This window comes from Bactrocera neohumeralis, chromosome 5, assembly GCF_024586455.1.
Source record: "Bactrocera neohumeralis isolate Rockhampton chromosome 5, APGP_CSIRO_Bneo_wtdbg2-racon-allhic-juicebox.fasta_v2, whole genome shotgun sequence".
Classification (NCBI taxonomy): domain Eukaryota; kingdom Metazoa; phylum Arthropoda; class Insecta; order Diptera; family Tephritidae; genus Bactrocera; species Bactrocera neohumeralis.
Window position 1 is genome coordinate 7,486,199 of NC_065922.1, and position 23,630 is coordinate 7,509,828.

General features: G+C 33.2%; 1 protein-coding gene across 4 annotated transcripts in view; it reads right to left on the minus strand.

Annotated features, from left to right (window-relative positions):
* Positions 1–1,579: 1,579 nt before the first annotated feature.
* LOC126760742 (rho-associated protein kinase 1) overlaps positions 1,580–23,630 on the minus strand; it is a 33,717-nt gene continuing 11,666 nt past the window's right edge. For 3 of the 4 annotated variants that reach the window (XM_050476610.1, XM_050476609.1, XM_050476612.1), the window contains 11 exons: positions 20,340–20,485; positions 19,236–20,261; positions 18,259–19,178; positions 17,263–18,187; positions 17,021–17,175; positions 16,814–16,939; positions 16,577–16,740; positions 16,327–16,511; positions 16,148–16,253; positions 13,695–13,928; positions 1,580–7,025 (listed from right to left, as the gene is read on the minus strand). In XM_050476610.1, the coding sequence (XP_050332567.1) occupies positions 6,878–7,025; positions 13,695–13,928; positions 16,148–16,253; positions 16,327–16,511; positions 16,577–16,740; positions 16,814–16,939; positions 17,021–17,175; positions 17,263–18,187; positions 18,259–19,178; positions 19,236–20,261; positions 20,340–20,485 (4,135 nt within the window). In that variant the 3' untranslated portion in view covers positions 1,580–6,877. Of the gene's footprint in view, positions 7,026–11,798; positions 13,100–13,694; positions 13,929–16,147; positions 16,254–16,326; positions 16,512–16,576; positions 16,741–16,813; positions 16,940–17,020; positions 17,176–17,262; positions 18,188–18,258; positions 19,179–19,235; positions 20,262–20,339; positions 20,486–23,630 lie in introns of those variants that run through there. The other variant, XM_050476613.1, reaches the window with a different exon arrangement.

Below are 23,630 nucleotides of genomic sequence, written 5' to 3' on the forward strand. Positions count from 1 at the left end.
ATATTGCATGAACATTTAAAGGTAGATAAATTGTTTTCACTTTGTCGACACACAATTTGTCGATTGCTCAAAAACGACTCATGTCGATTGGTCGAGAAAAATGTTAAAAAATTCGATAGCGGGCATCGAAATACATACGTTTATGACATCGTGCCAGAGGTTGCAATCTAGATTTACACGATTGAGCCTGAAAGTAAACACGAGTCGACTTATATGTTTTTCAAGATGAGCCGAATCCAACAAAGTTGTTGCATGAATCAGTTTGAAGAAAATTGTTGAGAGTTTTTTTCTGAAAAAACTGGAAATCACAATCATACCACTAGATTTACGCAGAACAATAAATTCTGAGTGATACACAACCATCTATTTGCCAGTTGTCTTTCTAGAAATCAGGAAAACCAACCACAGAAGACGGATCAACACACATCGACTGGAACAACTGTATTTTTGAGCCCTCAAAACATGTACATATTGGATGAGTCATCCACCGCATAGTCCTAACTTGGCACCGAGTGACTTCTTTTTACTTCCGTTCGTAAAAAATAAAATAAAAGGTTGACCTATTTTGACACCTGAAAAGGCGGTGATGCGTTCAAGACGGATGTTTTGGAGATAGCTCAATCTGAGTGAGAAAAATGCTTCGAAATTTTCTTCAAAGGCATGCAAAAGTGTAAAGAGCCTATTTTTAAAAGCAATAAAACAATTTCAGATGATTAATATTTGTTTTTGATCTCTAATCGATAAATATAAAAGGCAACCTACCTATCTAGCGAATTGGTTGTAACATTTTTTATTTTGGTAAAAATCGCCAGCCGAACTTTTCGCGTCGTAAACAGGCAACTGCCAAACGCACACTAATTGATATCTAGAGATGAAACTTCTCACGAATGTAAAAAATATTATACTAACCTCGTCCGGGTCAAATTTGATCAAATATTATTTCTTTCGATCAATCTTATTTATAATTATGTAAAGTGAGAATTTATTTGTGGTAAATATCAATTGCAATAATATTTCTTGGCTATCAATTATAAAGAGTAGTTTCCAAAGAGTTAGAAGTAAATTGAACAGTTACTAAATAATGACAGCGCTGTTTCAAATCAAGGAGCGAAATTGACCTGCATTTTTAATAGAGTGATGTCAGAAAGCGGTTACCCTGGAACATAATAATTAATTTTTAAACGATTTTTTATCAAAAATCCTTCAGACAGACACAACTTATTTTCTCACGACTTACAACTTTTAATTTAGTTGAGTTGTCAGTTGTAAATTGGTAAAACTTTTCAGGGCGGTATTTCAAAACTAGCGAGTAAAACGGAATATGACTTCTTTGAGTTCTAAAAAAAGTTTTCAACTTACCTATTTCAATTTACTTGTTAAGGTTCCTTTTTCATCCTCTCATTACACAAATGCTGTTGTCTTCAGAACTCGGAGGATCCTTTTCTAACCAGAAGTGAAATTTTGATACCAAAGCAGTTTTTTGTTAGGCTTTTGAATATTTTATGACCTTTTTAAGAACCTGACATAAGTCTCGCGCTACTCATTTCAACGTTAAAGAAAGAAAGAAACAACAACAATAAACATTTTCATACAAAATTGCTTGCGATTTATTGCGCTTGAATTTAATTGTATACAATTCTATATAAACGGTCGCGCTAACTACTAACTACCATAATACGATATAAAATAACGATTGTAATAAACACTATGTATTTAAGAATACGATATTGCAAAAGTTTTACGCTTAACGATTACTTGCATGTCCATATGGACACACTTACATATGTGTATGTATAAGAATATATGTGTGTGTGGGTTTTCCTAAGTAGATTTGTGATTAATTACAAATTGTATAAATTATCAACTAATCAAGGCGTTTCGCTTACAATTTTATTATTTAAGTTCATGCTTACTTTGTATTGATCAATAAACAATAAACTAGATAAGTCACAAGCAAAGAAAGGTTTTGTAAATTCTATAAAGTAACATTGCTTAAGTATGCCTTTGCGTAATTAATTATTATAAGATATACATAAGTGATATGCTCACAGCTGCTGCTGAATTATTATTTGCTGCCAGATATTTATGGCTTTTCATTGATATAATTACTATATATACAAACATTTATGTATGCGTCGAGTTTAAGTTACAAAATAAGAAAATCAAATATTTCTAAGTAACCTTTCCGTAAAGTAAGTCCGCATATAACCAAATAAGAGAGCACGTGAAAGAGATTTTAGTAAATATTGACAACACATTGACTAATCTTATGAAAAAGGGGAGAAGAAAATAATAGATATATTTAATGTCTCAAACACAAAAAATAATGTAAACCAATGTTTGCGAAAAGATTGACAGACAGACACAACTTATTCTCTTATTACGCACAACTTTCTATTTAGTTGAGTTGTCAGTTGTAAATTGGTATAACTTTTTATGGTGGTTTTCTGCTCTTGAGATTTGAAGAAAAAAATATATTTTTTTTCATAGTTCGATAGTTTAGGTATTAAAAAATATCTCATTTAAAGAACTTTTCAAAATTCAAAACATTTCCGAAGTTATAGCCGTTTTAGTATCGTGGCAACTGTATCGGTGAAAGTTACCGTAAACCTTTAAGAAGTTACATAGGTTTATGGGTTTCAAAAAATCTAATTTTTTATTGTCTTATTAAATTCGACAATACCTCTAGAATATTGTCCTAAAGTTTCAAGTTGGTCCGAGTAAAAGTTTCGGAGATGCAGCTTTGAGAACTTGTGCGTTCGAGGCTAGCTAGGCTATGTGCGCCGTCTTTAAACGCGTTTTTCTTGAAACTGTGTTTTTGTAGTCGGTTGGCAAGATTTTTCGAGAACTACTCAAACGATCTTCATGAAATTTTACATATATCTTTGAGATATGACTCTTAAAGACTTGGACGAAAGATTTTTTTCGATTACAACTATTTAAAAAAAATTTCGCGAAATTTTAATTTTTTTGCAAAAATTTCCTGCGTCCAAGTTAAGGTATTTTTTCACTTCAGATGATCCTTTATAGAGTTATCCTGCCAATGCGGGTGCATTTTTTTCTGAGAGTTCACCGGAAACGGCGTCGCAATGCACGAATTTAAGATATTTTTTTCCAAAAATTTCAGAATTTCTTTGATAATAGTGTATGTTTATGAATGAGAACAAAATTGTTGAAAAAAAACTGTTTTTTACCCGTAGAAATCCACTTCTCCTTAAACGCGTTTTTCTCGAAACAACTTTTTTTGAGGTGGTTGACATGATATCTCAAGTTATACTTAAGCGATTCCTTTGAAATTTGATAAAAAAAATCTTTGTTATACATCTCTTTATCGCTTTATCGCTGCTTTAAAAAATTCGAAAAGATAAAAAGGGTGTAAATTTTTTTTCAAAGTCGACGCCATTTTGTAAGTATTTTCTTTTTCTTTGGCAAGTCAATCCGTTAACGAATTTATGAAAATTTTTTTAAATTTGTTTGTTATAGATCAGTACAAGGTATGAAATCATGTCAACCAGCACCGTTTTTTGTTCATGAATAGAAAAGTGGCATTGAAATTGGGGTTTCGAAACTACGGTCACCTCGTTTTGAGATTTTGCAAATGGCTTTTAAGATCTTGATTTGAGGTAATGGTTCTTTTATCGTTTTTCATTTTCCAGACTTTTACCACTTGTGCCGGTCAAGTAATAGTCCGAAGGTCTGGAGAAGAGTGTGAAAGCAAATCCCATTCACACTGCAAACGCTTTTGACGAGTCGCGCATTATCCTGGTGGAACACTACACCTTTTCTATTGTGATACAAAAGCTCAAAATAAATACCTACTTTTGTAATTCCACCAAACCGACAAATAAATAAACAAAAAAAATTGATATCCTTTTCGACGTTTGATAAGCAAATCACAGTCGTTAAAGTGAATTTCGTTTTGTAGGAACATGAGGAACCCATATGTCAAGCTTTGTAATTAATCCTAGACGTTTAATGTGCTTGTGAACGGTTGCGTTAGTCAAATTTAATCTTCCAGCAACCTATCGACTTAATTTTATTTGCATTGGCTTCAAGAGTTCCTCCAGAATGTGGTGCATCCTCAAGGTCGAAATTTCCGAAATGAAATTTTGCAAACCATTTTTGGTATTAGTGTTCGGTCAACACATCCCCTCCGTACACATTACATAATTTTCGCCTTGCTTCAACTGTATGTTTACTCTTTTGTTAGTAAAACAGTAAAATACCTTCCATCTTCGATAGGGCAACAAACAAAAAATACTCCAAACAATTTAAGAGGATTTTTTATAATATAAACAAGCTTTTATATATCAGCTGTTCAAATAATTAACGTTGAAAATGTTAAGTGTGAAGTCGGCTGCGACAAAATTCAATAAGATCAGTTGTTGTCATCAAATGAAATTATATATAGTAACCGAACCAATAGTTGGACTCACTGCGGAAAATAGTCGACGAAACTATAAAAATGGTTTAGACATCTTTATATGCAACTCTTTCCTCTTGAGTAAAAAAAAACAAATTGATTGACATTAACAAATAAACGAATATTTACAACTAAAATATCTGAAAATAGCACCTGAAAGTATGCAAAGATATTTGTTGCATACCAGAAAATTCCAAAACTGTGGGGGAAACTCGAAAACTAAAAATCTTAAGGGGTCACATGGGTTCATCCGAGTATTAGTTTTGGAGATACAAGCCTGAAATTTTACACAGGTCTTCGAGTTATAAACAAACCCTTGAACAAAGATTTTTTTCTTCAATTATAATCTCTTCAAAACAAATATAGAACTTTTCATAAAAATTGGGTTTTTTTTTGTAAAAACGTCTGCCAAAATACAATTTTCACATTTTTTGTTTTTTTTCGTCCATCTTGCTTATGGTCTAAATTAAAACTCGCATTTTTGTGTTTTGTTTTACTTTTGATGTTGCAAAAAGAAGTTCTGCTGTCCACGCGGAGGCAGCTTTTTTCGAGGGACTTTCGGAAATGGCGTCGTTATGGCCGAGATATTTGAATATTTTCCGACCAAAATTTCCCAAAATTTTTGCAGAATATATATTTTTGGAACTACAAAACATTTTTCAGTAAAATATTTAATTTTTTATATGAAGGAAAAATATTGAAAAAATAATAGTTTTTTATATAAAAAATTTTGAAAATATACCGTATTTTGATCTTTGATCGATGAAACCCAAGTAAAATATTGAAAAAAAAATTAATTTTTATATATTTTTTTTTTTTGAAAATATGCCGCGTGTTGATCGATGAAACGCTTTAAAGTAGAATCAAGTAGAATTTTTTTTTTGCACAAAATATATTAAAAAATAATTGTGTGTAATAATAATAATAAAATTTCTTTAAGTCTCGAAGTGATATTTTGAAGACGCTTTTTGACTATAAACAAAACCATAAAATAAAATAGATTTTTGTGAGAAAAAAATTTAAATTTTTTGGTTCACATTTTGATTGTGTTGCTGTTTTTGTTGTTGTATTTCGTTTTTTTCTCGTTTACAATTTGATTGCTTAGTTGGCTTTCGATTTACGAATTAGTACGCTTTCAGCGTTTTGATTATAAATGCATTACTTATTGCTTATAAACTAATTAGGAATGTTATTTCATTAGTAAATATGTAAATGTTTATATTTTTAGATTTTTCTGGTAATTTTTATGATTTTTATAATTTTTTAATTTTTTGTTTCTAATTTTTTTAAATATATATAGCATTAAATATTAAATTTATGTATGTATATACTCTTCTATATCACTAATTGCATAAATATACAGTTATGTATGCATTATAATTACTTGTATACTTATGTATGAAATGTATTGATAAAAAAAATTCAAAATACACAATTTTTTGTTTATATGATTTTATATTTAATTTGGTATTTTGAAATTTTCCATTATTTTGGATTGTTTGCAACATTTTAGCAAGAAAATTTCGTCATCTAAAATGCAAAATAACGTAACATCACTTTTCATAAGTTTACAGGCGAAGAAAAAACGATATAATAGAAACGACTCATTTTGAAACAAAATTTGAGTTTTGGTTATAAAATGGTTATACATTGGTTATAAAATGGTTATATATTGGTTATAAAATGGTTATATATTGGTTATATCTGCCAGTGGAAGTTGAAAATTTTATGCTACATCTGCATATGCATGATTTTTGACGACACGTTGTTTTGCATTTTAGTTGACGCCTTGTAATAATTCACTAAACAAACTATACAATATTTTATTAAATATAAAAATAGTTTAAAAGTATTTAACTTATTTATATATTTAACACTTGAATTGCTTTACTAAACTGAAAACATTAAAATTAAATATTAAATTTTGACTTTTCATTTTGAATTCCATGCACTAGAACAATTTGTATGGTAAATATTAAATATATAAATATATTTTTAAAATTATTAAGTACAAAAGCTTGAGCAACTTCAACATAACCTAAAAACAAGTAAGAACTTAAAGCAAAAATAAATATACATACATATACATATATTCTAAAATATGTTAGTACAAAGAAAAATCCTGCAATGTGCGCAAACTTAGTCCAAGGATTTTCTCTTTTTTTTTGATTACTTAGCGAATTGTGTATCTTAAGAATTACGCTACTCAATATATTAGAGTCAATATACATATTACCGTTATTATATATTTTTTAAATTTTTTCATAAAACTCACACACTAATCGCCGCGTGTGATTGTACGAAAGCGTTTAATAAAACTGTTGCGCAGGCTATTTGATAGTCTTATTAGTTGTTGTTGTTGCTGTTCCGCAAAGTTGCTGCTGCACAACAGCAATTGTTGTTGTTGTTTTTGTTATTGTTATTACAGTTTCAATTACAATTTGTGCATTCGTTTCATTTGTTGTTGTTGTAAAATATTGGTGGTTGTGATTTTTGCCGTTGCAGTGACAATGGTTTTGGTGGCGGTGTTGGCGGTGAGGAGTGCCGTTGTTGTGTTTGTTGTGAGTGTTGTGACGTTATTGACGGTTGCCATTTCAGTCGACTTTAAGAATATAAGTGATTGGAGAAAATATTAGTAAAATTTGGTGAAATGTTTCAATGTGAAGAGAAGTTGCATTCGAGCTTAAAATATTTAGCAGCGAAAAAGGTTAATCACAATGCTTTGCATGAGAGACACAAATAAAGCTCGATGCCTATTTTTTACAAGAAATACATAAGTAAATCGACACCTAAAATGCAAAATAACATAACATCACTTTTTAAAAGTTGACAAGCGAAGGAAAAACGATATAATAGAAACCACTCTTATTGAAGCAAAATTTGAGTTTTGGTTATAAAATGGTTATATGGTGGATATATCTGACAATGTAATATGATGTAGTGAATCGTAAGCAATAAAAAACTCAATTTCGCTTTTTTGATGTTAATGTAGCGGTAGGATAACGAAAATTGTATATTTTTGACAAATGAGCAATAAATCAAGCATAATTAGCGATTTATATATGAATAATTATTTAATATTTTTTCAACTAAGCTACGTGGTCTCTCGAATATCAACCTAACCTAAGCTACATTTTTAAGAAATAATGCGAATTCTGCAAGTGATATGAGCTTATCTGGAAAAATTACCACTTAAGGGGTTAAGTGGGTTTCACGGCTTCAAAAAACATGTATAGTTTTATTTAATACCTCTAGAATATTTTTCTCAAGTTGAAACGGAAAATATATTAGTAATGGAGATACGGCCTGACTTTGAAAAGTTGCGCGCTCGAGCTCAGCTAAAACTTTGAACTCGTTTTTCTCGAAACTGATTTTTCAATTACAACTATTTCAATAAATAGAAATCAAAAAAAAAAAAAAAAAAAAAAATAAAAAAAAAAAAAAAAAAAAAAAAAAAAAAAAAAAAAAAAAAATAAAAAAAAATAATAAAAAAAAAAAAAAAAAAAATAATAATAAAAAAAATATTAAAACAAATAATAAATAATAATAAAAATAAACAAAAAATATTAAATAAAAATTAAAATTAAATTAAAAAAATGAAATAAAAAAATAAAATTAAATAAGAAATAAAATAAAAAATAAAATAAAATTAAATAAAAAATTAAATAAAATAAAAAAATAATAAAAAAAATAAAATACAAAAAAAAAAATAATAAAAAAAACATTAAAAAAATAAATAAAAAATTTTCAAAAAAATTTTCATTTTTTTGTAAAAACGTCTGCCAAAAATACTTTCACTTTTTTGTGTTTCCTTCGTCCAATACCCAATTTATGGTCTTAACTAAAGCACGTATTTTATTTTTTCCTTTTGATGAACCCGTAAGAAATTCTGCGTCAAACCGGGAGACCTTTTTTCGAGGGGCTGCCGAATATGACGTCATAATGGCCGAGTTTTGAATATTTTCTTTTTGAAACAAAAATCTTTCTAATATATGTATCTTTGGAATAATAAAACCATAAATAAAATGTATAAATAAAATATTTAATTTTTTTATATAGAAAAAATATAGAAATTAATATGCCGTTTTTTGCTCTTTGGACATCTATGACCCCTTAAAATAAGATAAGATAATATTTCATCGAACACACTGAATACGAAATGTTTACGTCAAAGCGACCCACCTATTGTATCACTAATTTTATTTGCTATGTTTCATACTCTCTTCGGGCCTTTCTGTTGATAAGAGAGTAAGAAGAATTTATTCTCTCTTAAAAGGCAAAAAATCAAAGTGTACCAATAAGTTTCCCGGTAAGCGAGGAGCGTATAAATCCAAAGTAGTCGTTACATACATAGACACACATTTTTTTATATATGGCATAGGACCGTTATTTTATATATTAAAAATAGTTTATGAACTTTGAGCATTCGAGAAATATTTACGATCCAAAAGTGGAACGTATTGTTTTCTTGTGTTAAAAACAGTTTATGGACTACTTTGAGCATCTCAAAAGAAGAAAATTTTACGATCAACAAGTGGAACATATTTGTTTTCTTGTGTTAAAAACAGTTTTTGAACTACTTTGAGCATTCGAGAAATATTTACGATCCACAAGTGGAACATATTTGTTTTCTTGTGTTAAAAACAGTTTATGGACTACTTTGAGAAACCGAGAAGAAAAAATTTTACGATCCAAAAGTGGAACGTATGTGTTGGTTTGCATTAAAATAAGTCTATGGACTACTTTGAGCATCCGAGAAGAAAAAATGATACGATTCAAAAGTGGAACGTATTTGTTTTCTTGCGTTAAAAACAGTTATTGGACTACTTTGAGCATCCGAAAAGATGAAAATTTTACGATCCAAAAGTGGATCATATTTTTAGTTTTGCTATCCATGTCTATAAGAGGGGATGTTCGAGTCGCAATTACTGCGGCAATATACCACGGCATCTTATTCGACGTGGCATAAGTATCAGCTGAGTATGATGCTCGAGCATCCCTATACTGTTAATTTTTTTTGCTTTGTTTTATTGTTTTGTCTTCCTACCGCTCCCCTGACTTTAGTTTAGTCTCAGCACTTTGAATACGCTTTAGAAATTTAAATGAAATAACTTAAAAATATTACAAAAAAAAAAAAATAAAATAAAATAAAATGAACTTATTAAAAATATTTAGTGGAAATAAAACTAAAAATGTAATATTTTATAAATTGTTTTTTATTCTTTACATTTGTTTTTTGTTTGTCTAATTTTAAATTAACTGCAATAATATATTTAACTTGTACCCATAAGTACGAATTTATATGGAATATAAACTTAAAAAATACCAATTAAGACAATTCGAACATTTGAAAACAGAAAAAGAGATAAAGCAATGCAAACAACACAACAGCAAAGCAAAGTTTGAATAACAAAAGAATAATTAAAAAAAGTTTTTAATTTTTTCCTAACTTTTTTCGAAAAATCAAGTCCGTGAATTTGGCGAAGGAAGTCAGCGCTGACAATGGCGACCAAGAAAGTAGTAATGTGTAAAATGTTTTCGAAATCATTATCAAATGAAAAAAATATATATTTACATTAGAGCGGGTCGATTTTTTGATCAATAAAATATCAAAATGAATATTCAAATGTATATTTTTTTCAATGTCAAAAGCACTTACTCTTTAATTGCTAAATGATTTGCTGTTGGTCGTAATGCTACGCAAAGCTGCTACTTGTCAATCAGTCAGTGTTCATTTAGCTGCTTGAATTTAACTCAAAAGCGTGTTTTAAATATTTTTTTGCAAGCAAAAAAGTTTGTTTTTGATAAATTTTCATTGGTTTTCATTGCAATTTTTCGACTCTCTCGTAAATTTCAATATTGCTTTTGTTTGTTGAGTAAGAAATTTCGCTTAAGTATGTAAGTGTGTATTTGCTGCACTTTAGTTTGCCGTTATAATTGGCATTTTTTTTAGATTTACTTTTTTAAGTTTTCGTTAGCTTTTTTTGTTTTTTTTTTTGTTTTGACTTTACCACTTATTAGTTTAATCTTTGTTAATACATATTTCAAAACTTAATTTAAGCGAAAGTAAAATAAAATAAAATAATTTACATGTTATATATAACTAAAGCTTAACAACTTACACTAACTACGCCCCTGCAACTTTGTATGCATGTCTGTGTATATGTAATACTTATATTTGTATATTTGCTTTTAAATAAGAATTTAACATTAGTATGGAATTAGCAGCACATTCACTGTGCGAAGACTTCACTTATCTTATTTAAGTTTTTTATTTTTTTTTTAATTTAAAAAAATTTGTATTCTTTTAATTTTTTATTTTTTTGTTTTTTTATTTAAAAAAAAAAAATTAATTTTAAAAAATTAAAAAGAAGTTTAATTTTCATTTTAAGAATTAAAAAATATTCAGTTTAAAAAAATAATTCAAAAAAATTAAGACAAAATTTAATTTTAATTTTTTTTGATTATAATTTTTTTAATTAAAATTCTTTTTAATTTGTAAAAAAATTAATTTTAATTTTTTTTCTTCTAATTAATTAATTTTTAATTTTTTTTTTTTGTATTTTCAGCTAAGTTTAAGTGCATTGGATTTTGTTGTTGGAAAAAATTATTTCGTATACGTAAAATATAGCGTAAAAAATTAAATATCAATATAGGTAGGTATGTATGTATATAAGAATGTAATTGGAATCAATTGAAGTTTTTAGGTTAAAGCAGCTGCAAATTAATAACAAACCGCCTTGCAGCTTCTGTTTTTCAACATTTGCACTTTTCAAAGAATTTTTTTTTGTATTTTAAACCGCGATTTGCGCTAGTTGTATATAAAATATGCTAACTGCGTTGTAGTTCGAGTTGGCAGCCTTCGAGAAAAAAAATTTTTTTAGGTTAGGAAATTTGTAAGTTCGAATACTTTTAGAATTTGTTTTATTTACACTCATTTGATTATTCAAAAATAATTTTTAAACACTAGAACCTGCTTAACATCTGCTAAAGTTTTAAAAATTGTTTAATTATTTTTCATAATTTTCAAACTCAAATTTGAAAAATTAAAAAAAAAATTGTGATTTAAAAAAAAGCTGCTCGTAACACAAGAATTCTAACAGATAGGTGCTTAAATTACACTTCCTAGTTTTTGAAATACAAATGAAAACAGACTCCTTTTTTTGGCGCCAGAACTTTCTATTAAAAAAAATAATAATTTTTAAACAGACTCTAAATATACTAAAATTTACAAAAAAAAATTAAACACTAAACAGCGCTTCCATGAAAAAAAAAATTGATATCGCCAAAACTTACTATTCAAAAAATTTTTTTTTTTAATTTTTAAACAGATTCTAAATATGTTGAAATTTACAAAAAAATAATCAAACACTAAGCAGTTCTTTCATGAAAAAAAAAATATTTGAAATTTTGAAATTCTAAATATATTGAAATTTACAAAAAAAAAATCAGACACCAAGCAGCACTTTCATGAAAAAAAAAAAAAATTTGAAATTTCATAAAACAGCAGTTTAATAATTATGTATGTAAATTTTATAAACATTTCACAAATTTGGCGCTCAAAAGAGTTGCTCACGTTTTTGCGTCGAATGTGGCCACGGCTTAAAACTAACACTAGTTACAGTATAGTTTTCAGTTTCAAAAAGTTTGGCAATGATCTCTTGGTGTTACTTATTAGAATGTCTGTTTGATATAAATATATATTTTTTTCAATTTTCAAATTTTTTATTTATTTTTCTTTGATTTAACTTTTCATACTTTTTCACACGCTTTAAAAAGTCAACTGTAAATATTTTTTTTTTGTTTTTATAACGCTACAAAAGCAAATTACTTATTTCACTACTTATGTAATATTAAATAATAATTATAATAATAATAAATGTATAAAAATTTAACTTACATAACGACGCGCTAAGTTAATATGTATATGTGTGTATGTATGTATAAACTCTTATTAGCTTTTGCATTTGCATTTCATACGGCGTAAGCATACAGGAAGTAATGCGTATGTATGTATGTAAATTGGCGGCGCTAAGGTGATATGACAGTTATATAAACATTATTCTGTTTCAACTCAACATTTTAGCTTTAACAAACATAATAATTAATATAATAATAATTATGATATGGAAAGTTATTACATTTACCAGCAAAGTAAATTAGTTTCTGCTGCTTCTTCTTCATTCTACAGTTATATGTATGTATGTATGTATGTACAGTATGCATTTCCATAGAAGGTAAACGCATAAGAGCATATGCTAAGTGAAGGTATATATGTAACGGCAAATGCGCGCCTAGAACTGCGTGTGCGTGTGTATGTGTGTGTCTTTAAACTAGTGAAAACTAATATACAAGTATATAAATTCGTATATAAGTTTAGATATGCAGCAAATATGCTGCGAGTTACGTTCATACAATGTTTTTGTTTAATGAGTTTTTGTTGTGTTTTTTTCACGCACACACAGTCTACGCACATGCAGCATTTCACTCAACGTCATTCGCTCGACTACTACACTATATACTATATATATATATATATATATGTCTACATATTTGTCTTCTATAAAATATTTGATTGCTTTAGCGGATCACTGCTTCAATGAAGAATTGGCTGGCAGCGTGGCTGATCTTTGTACGTTAACTGCGTATGGCTTGTAAGCGGAGCGCGTCGATTGGCTGCGGCGTGCCAGGCGAACAGGCAAGTGGCGAGATGAGGCACAATGCGACAATGGTTGGGGGTCAAATATGAGCGCGATTGGCGTATGTATGTATGCGGGTGGTATGAGAGTAGCAGTATGATGGCATGATGGCGTTATGTTGGTGGTTGTTGATAGCATAGCGTACATATATATGATGGTTACAATTGTTGCGATTTGTCAAATATTTTCGGGAGAAATTTAGTTTGTTGTCGTTTATTTTGATTTTTGGTAGGATATACGGGTTACAGGTTGGCGGGTGTCACGTGTTATATAATAATTTGTGTTTACCAAAATGGTTTGCCAATCATTCAGTCACGTTAAGCAACACACACAGGCAAATAAAAGTAGAAAAAGAAATGTAAAAAGATGATTTTAGAATTAATATTTTTCGTGTGAGTACAAGAACATTAAATAATATGTATATATGTTTGTATGTAAGACTAAGTAAGTCAGTAGTTAACACTAAGCTGTAAGTTTAAGGCATGAATGTTGAAAGAAATCTATATACATATGTATAAATATAACTGTTAATGTAGTTAATTAAACGGCATAGAGCGTGCCTGGGGACTCACCTTGGCGATATTTTGCTGCCATCGCCGCCGCCGCTGTTATTGTTCGATGACGAGTTGGCTTTGTAGCCGAACTTCTGTATGCGCTTGGAGAGGCGTGTCACCCACAGATGCTGCTCGTCGGGCGTGCCGGCCAGCAGCAGCATTTCTTTGGCAGTATGCGGATCGTGATGCAGCTTGCACGGCACCAGCAGGTCATTATTGTCTACATGCTCCTTGTGGATTTTATTGCGGCAACTGAAATCGAAAAATATTTTGTAGGTAAATAAATATTTTGTTGGTTAATAAATATTTTGTAACAAATAAATGTTGCAGATAAATGAAAAATGTATTATTATATATTTTGACGGTGAGGCCGCATCCTACGCGATGACTACTCCTCTTGGACTTAACAAGTGAACTGCATCTGGCATCGCAAAGGACCAAACTGGTCTATGCGTGGCTTATTGGCCTACCAGATTAACCTAACCCAACCTATATATTTTGACACTGGTTTCGAAAACAAAAACAAAAAATGAAAATGTGTTTAGCGGTGGTTACTTAGAGGTAAGAAATGGTAGTTATTTAGGAAACGAGTTACTTCCTCAGATGTGGGAACACATGAAAAGAAATGTCGGATGAGTAAAGTTCAGTGAACAAGTGAAGGAAAAGAGAAATGGAATCTCAATACCCACAATAGCAGGTTCTCCTCGCACCGGAATTGACCCGGATTTTATCCGTCCGAGGACTGTTATTTCGGAGATCTAGCCCCGTTAAAAGAAATGGAATCTGAATGCAAGTTACATGGCGAAAAAGCTTAATAAGTCAGCATTATGACTTCATAAGTAGGAATTTAAGATTATAGAAGGTGATTAGTACTAACAAAACGTGATTTAGAAGAAGAAAGTTAGTATAGGTCTTAAAGAACTTTCCGTGAGTGCCATTAAGTGCACAATATATGTTTTCTAAGAGACCGTATATCGGCAGTTGGCCTTAGAAGCTAACTATAGATTTTCCAGATTTTGCTTCGAAGAACACTTGAAAGGATATGTCTTAAATATTTCCTCAAATTGTCCGAGATAGTGTCTTTGGGACAACAGCCGGACAGGCTAGACCGTCGGCTACTTCAATCTTTGTTCGCGGTTTTCTCGAAACATCGCTTTCAAAATCGATGGTCCCGATTTCTCAGAAACTAGTTGTTGATGTCGTTGTAGCGGCAGAATTATGCCAATTTGACAGTCCTTGGCCGGATAAAAATCCTGGTCCGTTCCGGTTACGTAGACCCGAGATCTTATTAAAATCTCTTACTTCTCGGGATGGAACGATGAATTTTTTTATTCAATTACAACTAATTTTTCAAGGCAATTTGTGGTAAAAATTATACCTAAAATCATGTTTTATTTGCAACTTTGCCAAAAATTCATTTTTTTTTTTCAAAATCTTTCGATTAATCACGACCAGTACTCAACTACTAACCGATGATATTTGATTTTAGATGAATCCGTCTGTTATGCTAACCACCTTTTTTATCCTAAACTCCTTAAAGATTTAAAGGGGTATTCTGGTTTAGAAATTCGAAAAAATCGATTTTTTTTTTTGCATATTTTTATAGTATAACCCTTCAAGAAAATGTCGCTAAGATGATTTTTCGAAATTCAAATTATTTTCCGAGTTACAGCTCATTTTGTGACTCCGACTCCGATTGCGCGCGACTAGTTCTCAAACTTTAAACTCGTTTTTCTCATAACTACTTTTCTAGAAACGGTGTGCATGATATCTCAAGTTCTACCCAACCGATTCACATGAAATTTTACACAGAGCTTTCTTATACATTATAGTATCGCACTACGAAGAGCTTTCGAAAGAATTTTTTTTTTTTTATTTCGATACACACCTTCACCATTTTATAAATTTTTTTTTTTTTCAAAAACGTTTCGTAGTGCGATAACTACACTTCTACTCTTCATGGATTTCGCATAAATTTTCATTTTAGGTCACGGGTATATCGTGCACACCAGGACAAGCCATTGTTTCACCAGTCTCTACTTCGCCGACATGCAGTTTTTTTAAATTTATTTTTTTTTTCTTATATTATTTATGTTTTGTATTCTTAGAATATCAATAAAAACCATGTAAAAAAATGGATAGTCAAAATAATTTTTGATTTTTTTTCATCGCGTCAAAAAAATACCTAAAATTCGGGCTTCTAAACCAGAATACACCCTTAATACTACAACATATTTGGGCGCCTAAAGGTATGCTATGAGAAGTTTTGGAAGTTCAAGATTTCGAAATCTTTGTGAAAGATCAATTCTGGACCCCAAATCAGCTTGAAGAATAAAAAAAACTGATTTCCAGTATTGCTTGCGTCGAAATAATTACATAATTTTTAATTCAATGTCAACAAATTGAATAAAACTGATAAAAGCTAAAAGGTTAAAGGCCTTGGGGCCTTGGTTTCCCAAATATTCACTTACCGTTTACATTCATACGCCGCTGGTGGCTTGAACATGTGCCACAGTGGTTTTGTACAGACCTCGCAGGCCGTTGGCATATGATATGTTATGTGCACGAATTCGTGACCTAAAAAAGCGAGAAACAGTATAAATGCATTTAAAAAAAAAAGAAGTCATAAATCATATGATATTAAACACACCTTTATACATAATGGTGCTGGGCCGTTCGTCCGCCAACAACTGACTGATATCCAATTGATTTTGTTCATCTGGACGCCGCGCTTCGCCCTCGCCGGCATAGAGTAGCTGGAAAATGCGTGGTATCTCTTTGGCATCGGCGCGTATCACATCACCCTGCGTCACAGAACGCACGTGGAATACTTTGCTGCATATGCGAAAAGCAAATAAAATATTATTTGTTTTGGTGAAAAGAGATTCGAGCGCACTAACCTTAAGTCTAATATAAGCACAGGATCGATTGTATTCTGTTTGTCGATTTCGGTATTGTAAAAGATAATTTTGCGCGATGACACAATCACATATTGCCGCTTCCAGCCGTGACGGCGTATATTCTGTTTATTTGGCACACTTAACCAGCCCTCGAACACCGAATCCTAACATATAGAAAAGTCAAATATTTATTAACAATACTCAATAGAGATGTTAGAAAAAAAGGATTGAACTCACAAGCACTTGGGTGTCCTCGGGATCATTGTCGGCTGATGACAAAGAGGCGGTTTCATTGAGCTTCGACTGCAGCTGCTCGATTTCCGTGGCTTTGCAGTCGATTTCCATTTGTAGCTTTTGCTTGATCTGCAAAGAACATATTTTGTATGATGGATTTTCTCAACGAAAGTGAGGGGTTATTTTAGAAAGTTCAGAAAAAGAGCTCACATGACTGTCTTCGATGATCTGGCTCTGCACGTCTTGCAGTTTTTGCGACAACTGGTTGTATTTCTCGCGCTCTTGTGAGAGCTCTTGTTGCAGTCGACGCATCTCTTTCTCCTTCTTACGCAACTCGGCGGATGAGCGCGCTTTGCCTTTTTGCTCTGCAAGTTTTATAAAAAAAATAACAAGATTTAATAAATATTTTGGGACATTTTTGTGTTGCATAATTCGCCTGAAGACCGACTCACTTTGCAAGTCCGTGTCGCGCCGATTCATCACCTCGGTCAGTTTGTTGACAGCTACCTGCTTCAGCAGCATTTCGGTTTGCAGTTTCTCCTTGAGCTTGGCGAGCTCTTCGTCCTTGGTGGCGCGCAGTTGCGACATTTCGTCTTGCAGTTTCTTTTGTTGTTGCAAGAGTTCGTCGGTTTCCGCGTTCTTCTGGTTCAATTTTTTGACATACTCGGTTTCGGTTTCCTTAGCCGTCGTAAGAGCCGCCTCCTTCGCTGCCAATTCATTGCGATATTTGGTCATGAAGTCCTTCAATTCGAACTCCTTGATTGTCTTTTCCTTCTCCAGATCGGCCACGGTCTCCTCAGCTATGGAGCGCGCCAACGCTTCAGAGTCCGCACGCGCCACAGCCACTTGTACTTGGTGTTTAAGCGACGTGCGTTCCTCTTTCAGATCCTGTATTTCACGACAGCGCTCCGATATCTCTTCACGATGTTCGTTCGCTTGTGTTTTGTAGAGGCGTGAGAAATACTGTTCGGCTTCCAGTTGATCCTGATATTCGCGCTTCAAGAGAATTTCCTTGTTCAACGTGTTTTTGATTTGCGAAATTTCCTCTTCGAATTTACGCTTCGCCTCGCGCAAGGAGCTGACCTCCTTCTGCAGTTGGTTTTCGCGCGATTTCAGATGCGCAACTTCGGAGCTCTGCAAACTCAGCTCGGATAGCAGTGTGTTCTTTTTGCAGTGCTCCTGTTCGATCTGCGACTGCAACGCCATTACTTTCTCCGTTTCTTGGCGGCATTCACCCTCTAACTTTTGCAAGCGTTGCTGTATTTGACGATAGTCCACCGACAGCATGCTTAACTGGCGTTCCTTCTCTTGTGAGTTTTGGTCGGCCTTAATGCGCGCTGACTTCTCCTCGTTTAGCTTGGTCTGTAGCGCTTTTACCTGACAAAATAGAAAATCGATATATTAAATATTACTTTTAGCTCGAAGTAAGTAAAGGTTAACAAACTCACCTCCTGTAGATTCGCCTCTTCGCGGCTGAGCATGCGCGACTTCTCGGTTTCTTGGTGCGCTTTCACTTCCTGCTGATAACGACTCTGCAACGCCTTGAGCTCAAAGTCCAGACTAGCATTCGCCTTCTCCAGATCAGAGATCTTCTCGGTTAACACGCGATTGTCCTCGTGCGCTTGCTGCTCGCGCTGCGACACGCGTTCCAAGTCATTCGCCATGGTTTGCAGTTTATTCTCAGACTCCTTGACCTGTTCTTTCAGCTGTGAGCGTCCATTTTTCTCTTGTGCCAGCTGCGCTTGCGTTTCGGCTACTTCTTGCTGCAGCGCATCCTTTTGAGATTGTAAGGTGGCAATCAATGCCTGCAATTGCGCCAGTTTGCCCTCCAACTCTTGTTGTGTTAAACCCAATTCGGCCACCTGCTTTTTGAGTCTTTGCACGTGCTCGTTCTCGTTCTTGAAATTCTCCTCCATTTCTTTGAGCTGTTTCTCCAGCGTGACGATCTTCTCATTGTGATGCAGATTATTGTTCATCTCGCGTGTGCGTATCTTCTGCTCGTTGTCGAGGTTGCGCTGCGCCTCGGCGAGCATTGCCTCAGTCTTTTTACGTTGATCTATCTCCTGCTCGACTTTCTGCAAGGCCACTTTGTAGTTATGCTGCCGCAGCGCCAGGTCTTTTTCATACTCGGAGGCGATGCGCTGCAATTCAGCTTCACGCTTACTAATCAGTTCGATTTGTTGACGCAGCGCCTTGTCTTGCCTCTCCAGCGTTTCGGAATGATTGCGCTCGCGTTCGAGCAGTGCCTCGAGACGTTTGATTTCATTTGAATTGGAAGGACGATGCCGGTGACTGTGGTTGGCGATCGCATTCGCCGACTCCTTTGCCTCGGCGTCGACAGTGTCATTGGAGAGTAGCTGATAATCGCCTGCAGAGTGGAAAAAAATTTAAGCTTTAGATTAACACAGTTGCCACCACTACTCACCGGTATATGTGAAACCAATGAAGGGCAGGTGATTTCCATCGAACGATTTGGGTGTGGGAAACACCTCCTCCGGCGACTCATCGCGTTCGATATCCTCGAAGTTGCGCGTATCATCGTCAGAGGACAGCTCGGGCACCACTGGTGGCACGCTATCGCGTATGTTGTCAAACGTCCAAGTGTCGTTTTCGAAGAACGGATGCGCCTTGATTTCATCGATGCCATGCCGACCCAAACGCTGTGTACGATCGGTGAGAAACGCACGCATCAACGATTTGGCGCTCTCACTAATCTCCACCTCAGCGGGAAAGCTCAACGAATTCTTGTGATCCATAATTTTACCGTACGTGCCCACAAGCGAATCCGCGTAGAATGGTGTATCGCCCACAAGCATTTCGTACAGGAAAATACCAACTGACCACCAATCGCATTCGCGTCCATACTCATTATCCACACCCTGCGATTGCAACACCTCAGGACTGATGTAATCCGGCGTGCCGACGGCATTGCTCGACACCACCAAGCCATTGGGACCCATGCGCATACATGTGCCGAAATCGGCCAACTTCAAGTGGCCATGATGATCGAGCAGCATATTATCCGGCTTCACGTCACGATGCACAAAACCCATATTATGTATGGTGTCCAGCGCGAGCACAACCTCCATTGTATAGAAGATGGCCCACTTCTCCGGTATCTCATACATGGACATCAGCGAGACAATATCGCCGCCCGGCATATAATCCATGACCATGTATAAATATTTGGCATCCTGAAAGGCGAAATGTAACTGCACGATCCAATCTGAATTGGCGTGTGCCATAATGTGACGCTCCTCCCAGAAGAAGGCGGAGTCGGGACGCTTCATCATTTCGAATTTGGATAACCGTTTCATGGCGTACACTTGCCGCGAGGATTTATGTCGCACCAGTTGCACTTCGCCAAAGGCGCCGGCGCCGATCAGTTTGATAAAATCAAAGTCTTCGACATTCATACGCAGCTGGCAAATCTGCTTTGACATCGGCTTATCTGCAATAGCAAAACAGAAAAAGAAACATTTAACACTCTGCGCCTACATACATTGCAATTGTTGTTGTGTCGACTTACATTTGGTGGCATATTGCTCGATATTCTTTAGACGCTTCAATGATTCATGATCACAATCGTTAACCAACGCATTCACTGTATCCAGTAGGCAGTCGATGTTGCAAATACTGTGTGGATCGCGCATCTCACGCTCCAATGCCTGGGCGCTGTAGAAAAAGTAGATAAAAATTGGAAATTATTAATGAAAAAATCAGTTGAGTTGAGCAATAACATATTTATTTGTATGTATCTACATATGTTTGTAATTCAACATCCGCTTAAATTTAATCCAAAATATTGCGAAAAATTCTCTTTCTTAATATTTTTCTTATCACAACAACATAATTTGTCATTTCTTGCCTTGTAAACAATATTTCAGCAGTTCTGCAAATATTTATGAAACACCAAAAATTCGCATGAATTAAGAAACTTAAGGGATTTACATTCAATTTGTTGAAAGAAAAGTACAAAGTTTGTTGGTAAACCGAAAAAATAAATTTGAAGAAAAAATAATGTTTACCTATTAGTCATTACCTAAGCCAGAAGAATCCCTTGTTAACCAGAAAATACAAGAACAATAACAAAGAAAGTCGACAAACCTCCAGTAACCTAAGTACATGGTGTAGCAAATTCAAAGGTAAAACAAGAAAAAAACATTAACTTCGTTTGCATCGCAGCTATAATACCCTACACAAATAAAAATGCAAATAATTCGATTTGGATCAATTAGTTTGTATGGCGGCTATATGTCATATTGGTGGCATAAGGGCAATTCCGACAAATGAAGAGCCTCCTGAGGAGAAATCAACACTTCAAATAGAAATCTCAGAAACTGCGACTAGTTGCCGTATATAGAGACAGACGGACCTGGCTAAATGGACTCAGCTCGTCACCTTGATCATCAAAAATTATGCATTCAAAATTAAATGTTTGAATAGGATTAAAATTTTTAGGGATTTTTTAATTCAGTTTAAATATTTAACACGTTAACACCTTTTGTTTAATAAAGTGCCTGCATAACCACCCATTAGACATAAAATTCATTAGTCATAAGAAAGCATTGCGAAACTGTATACTACAAATGCTGTAAATAAATAAATATTGACAAAAATAAAAAAAAAATAATGATAAAAAATAAATAAAAACTAAAAAACAATTGTAAACACAGCCCAACAGCAGGAAAAGTAATGAACGAGTAACTTTATGAACGAATGAGCAACAGTTACCGGCAACTCGACGAAACGAAACGAAAAGAAAGCCGGAAGAGTTTAGTGATAATAACGAGAACGGGGGTCGCCGCCATCTATATGTCCAAATTATGAATCATTTCATCGAACGTGAAATAGCACACTGGAGGAAGCATTCATTTTAATGGTGTTTAAATCATATGTTTTATTGTTGTTTATACTATTCCATTGAGCGAGAAAATGCACTCGTAAATATATATTTAGAAACATACAAGTGGCCAGTCTTAGCTATTTATGTGGCACGTTTTAATTTATTTCCCAAGTAAACAATTACCACCGGTTAACTAAGCCAATAATTTGTGGTGCGATTTTGGGCGTTTAATTAGACATTAAAAACGTAAATAAATAAATGTGGGCATAAATAAAATTTTGTTTTTTCAAACTTCACTTTTTGGTTTATTTTCAGTGGATAGTTGATAAAAATAGTTTTTTAGAAATATTAATAAAATATATCAACTTTAAAAAGTTCCCTGTTATAAAAATCATTTTTGTAGAGCCTAATTGGTTCATATAAACTACGCACGCAACCACAATCGTTAATTATTTTTCCTATATTGATCAACTTTTTTTATATATTCGTGTGAAGCTTCCGTTAATTTCGGTAACATAAAAGTGGCTGCTATGGGTAACTCTTATGGATCGTTTTAATAAATTTGGTTAATGTTTTGGGTATGAAACGTGTCAAGGTGAGACTGGAACCTAAAGACCTGAATCATAATATAGGTAGAGTTGAGAATGTAGCTGAGAAGCATACATTTATTCATCAGACGCACTATTAATGTCTCACGAATCTAAAAATAAGCCGAAACCGAAAGAACTACAATTCACTGAGGGCAATTCCAGCCGAGGTTTATAACTAGTGTATGGGAAAGTTCAGGATCAGGATCAGGATCTTATTTCGAAGGTGATTAAAAAAAATTTGTGTTAAAATATGCGAACATTTTTTGACAGTCCGGGTCAAATTTGATCAGATGGTTTTTTTATAAAGTTGAAGCTTTTTATAAATTAATTTAGCTACCATACTATTATAAGGTGAATAATAAATATTAAGAAACTCTGCCATGTCTATTGCTAAAAAACGTCATTCAAAAACAAGTTCGATATTCACCAGATGATACAAAGAAAATGAGATAAATTCTCTAAATATAAAATTATGGAATTTTTACTAATCGAGTAATGCACCAACTCGTAAAATCTGAAAATACTTGTGCAATTTAAAAATCACTTCCGCCAATGTTGTATTAATAATAATAATTTAGTTGTCATGAGCGACAATGACAAGCACAAGCAAGTCATTAAATTTGTTAGAAATAGAAGTGCCAATGGACAAACATTATTTTAGTCTTTCGCAAAATTTAAATTAAAAATAAGAATTTATTGTTGCGCATCACTTGTTTACACAGATGTCGGTTAGGCGACGACGGCAGGGCATTGCTCATCAATGGTTTACAGCTGTGAGAGCTGAGACCGTTTCTATACTACATTTTCCTCATGTGCGCGATGCCATTTTCCTAGCAGATTTCCAAGCATAAAAACAGCTGTAATTTCCGTGTTAATACTGTGGTGAAATACATGTTATGGTGCAGAGGTTCTCAAAGTTTTTAGTACTCTGAACTTCCAACAAAAGTTGAGTAAAAATTCCTTGAGCCTCATTTGCTTGAGAGATACAATTTTTTTTAGAATCTAGCGAAATTTGATAGCGCTTTTAGAGCAATAATTACACTAATATTTTCTAGAAAGGTAGGTAATAGATAACAAAACAAAGGCCAAAGTAAACGCATCTGATTGTCGCCTTGACCAACAACAATACTTATTGTGTAACGATCTTTAACTATCAAAATCGGCAATTTATTTCCAAAACACGAGATAAAAGAGCTTGCAGCTCCTTGCGTCAATACCAAGTCAGACAGGAAAACGAATATTCAAGTTTTAAGTTACCAAATCATATAAAAAATGTGACCCAAATTTCCCAAGGTCCGACCCACTGCACTAAAACTTATCTATCTATAAAATATTTCTAAAACAATTGCAATGGATGTGCTGCTGCGCTCAACCCATTTCTAGC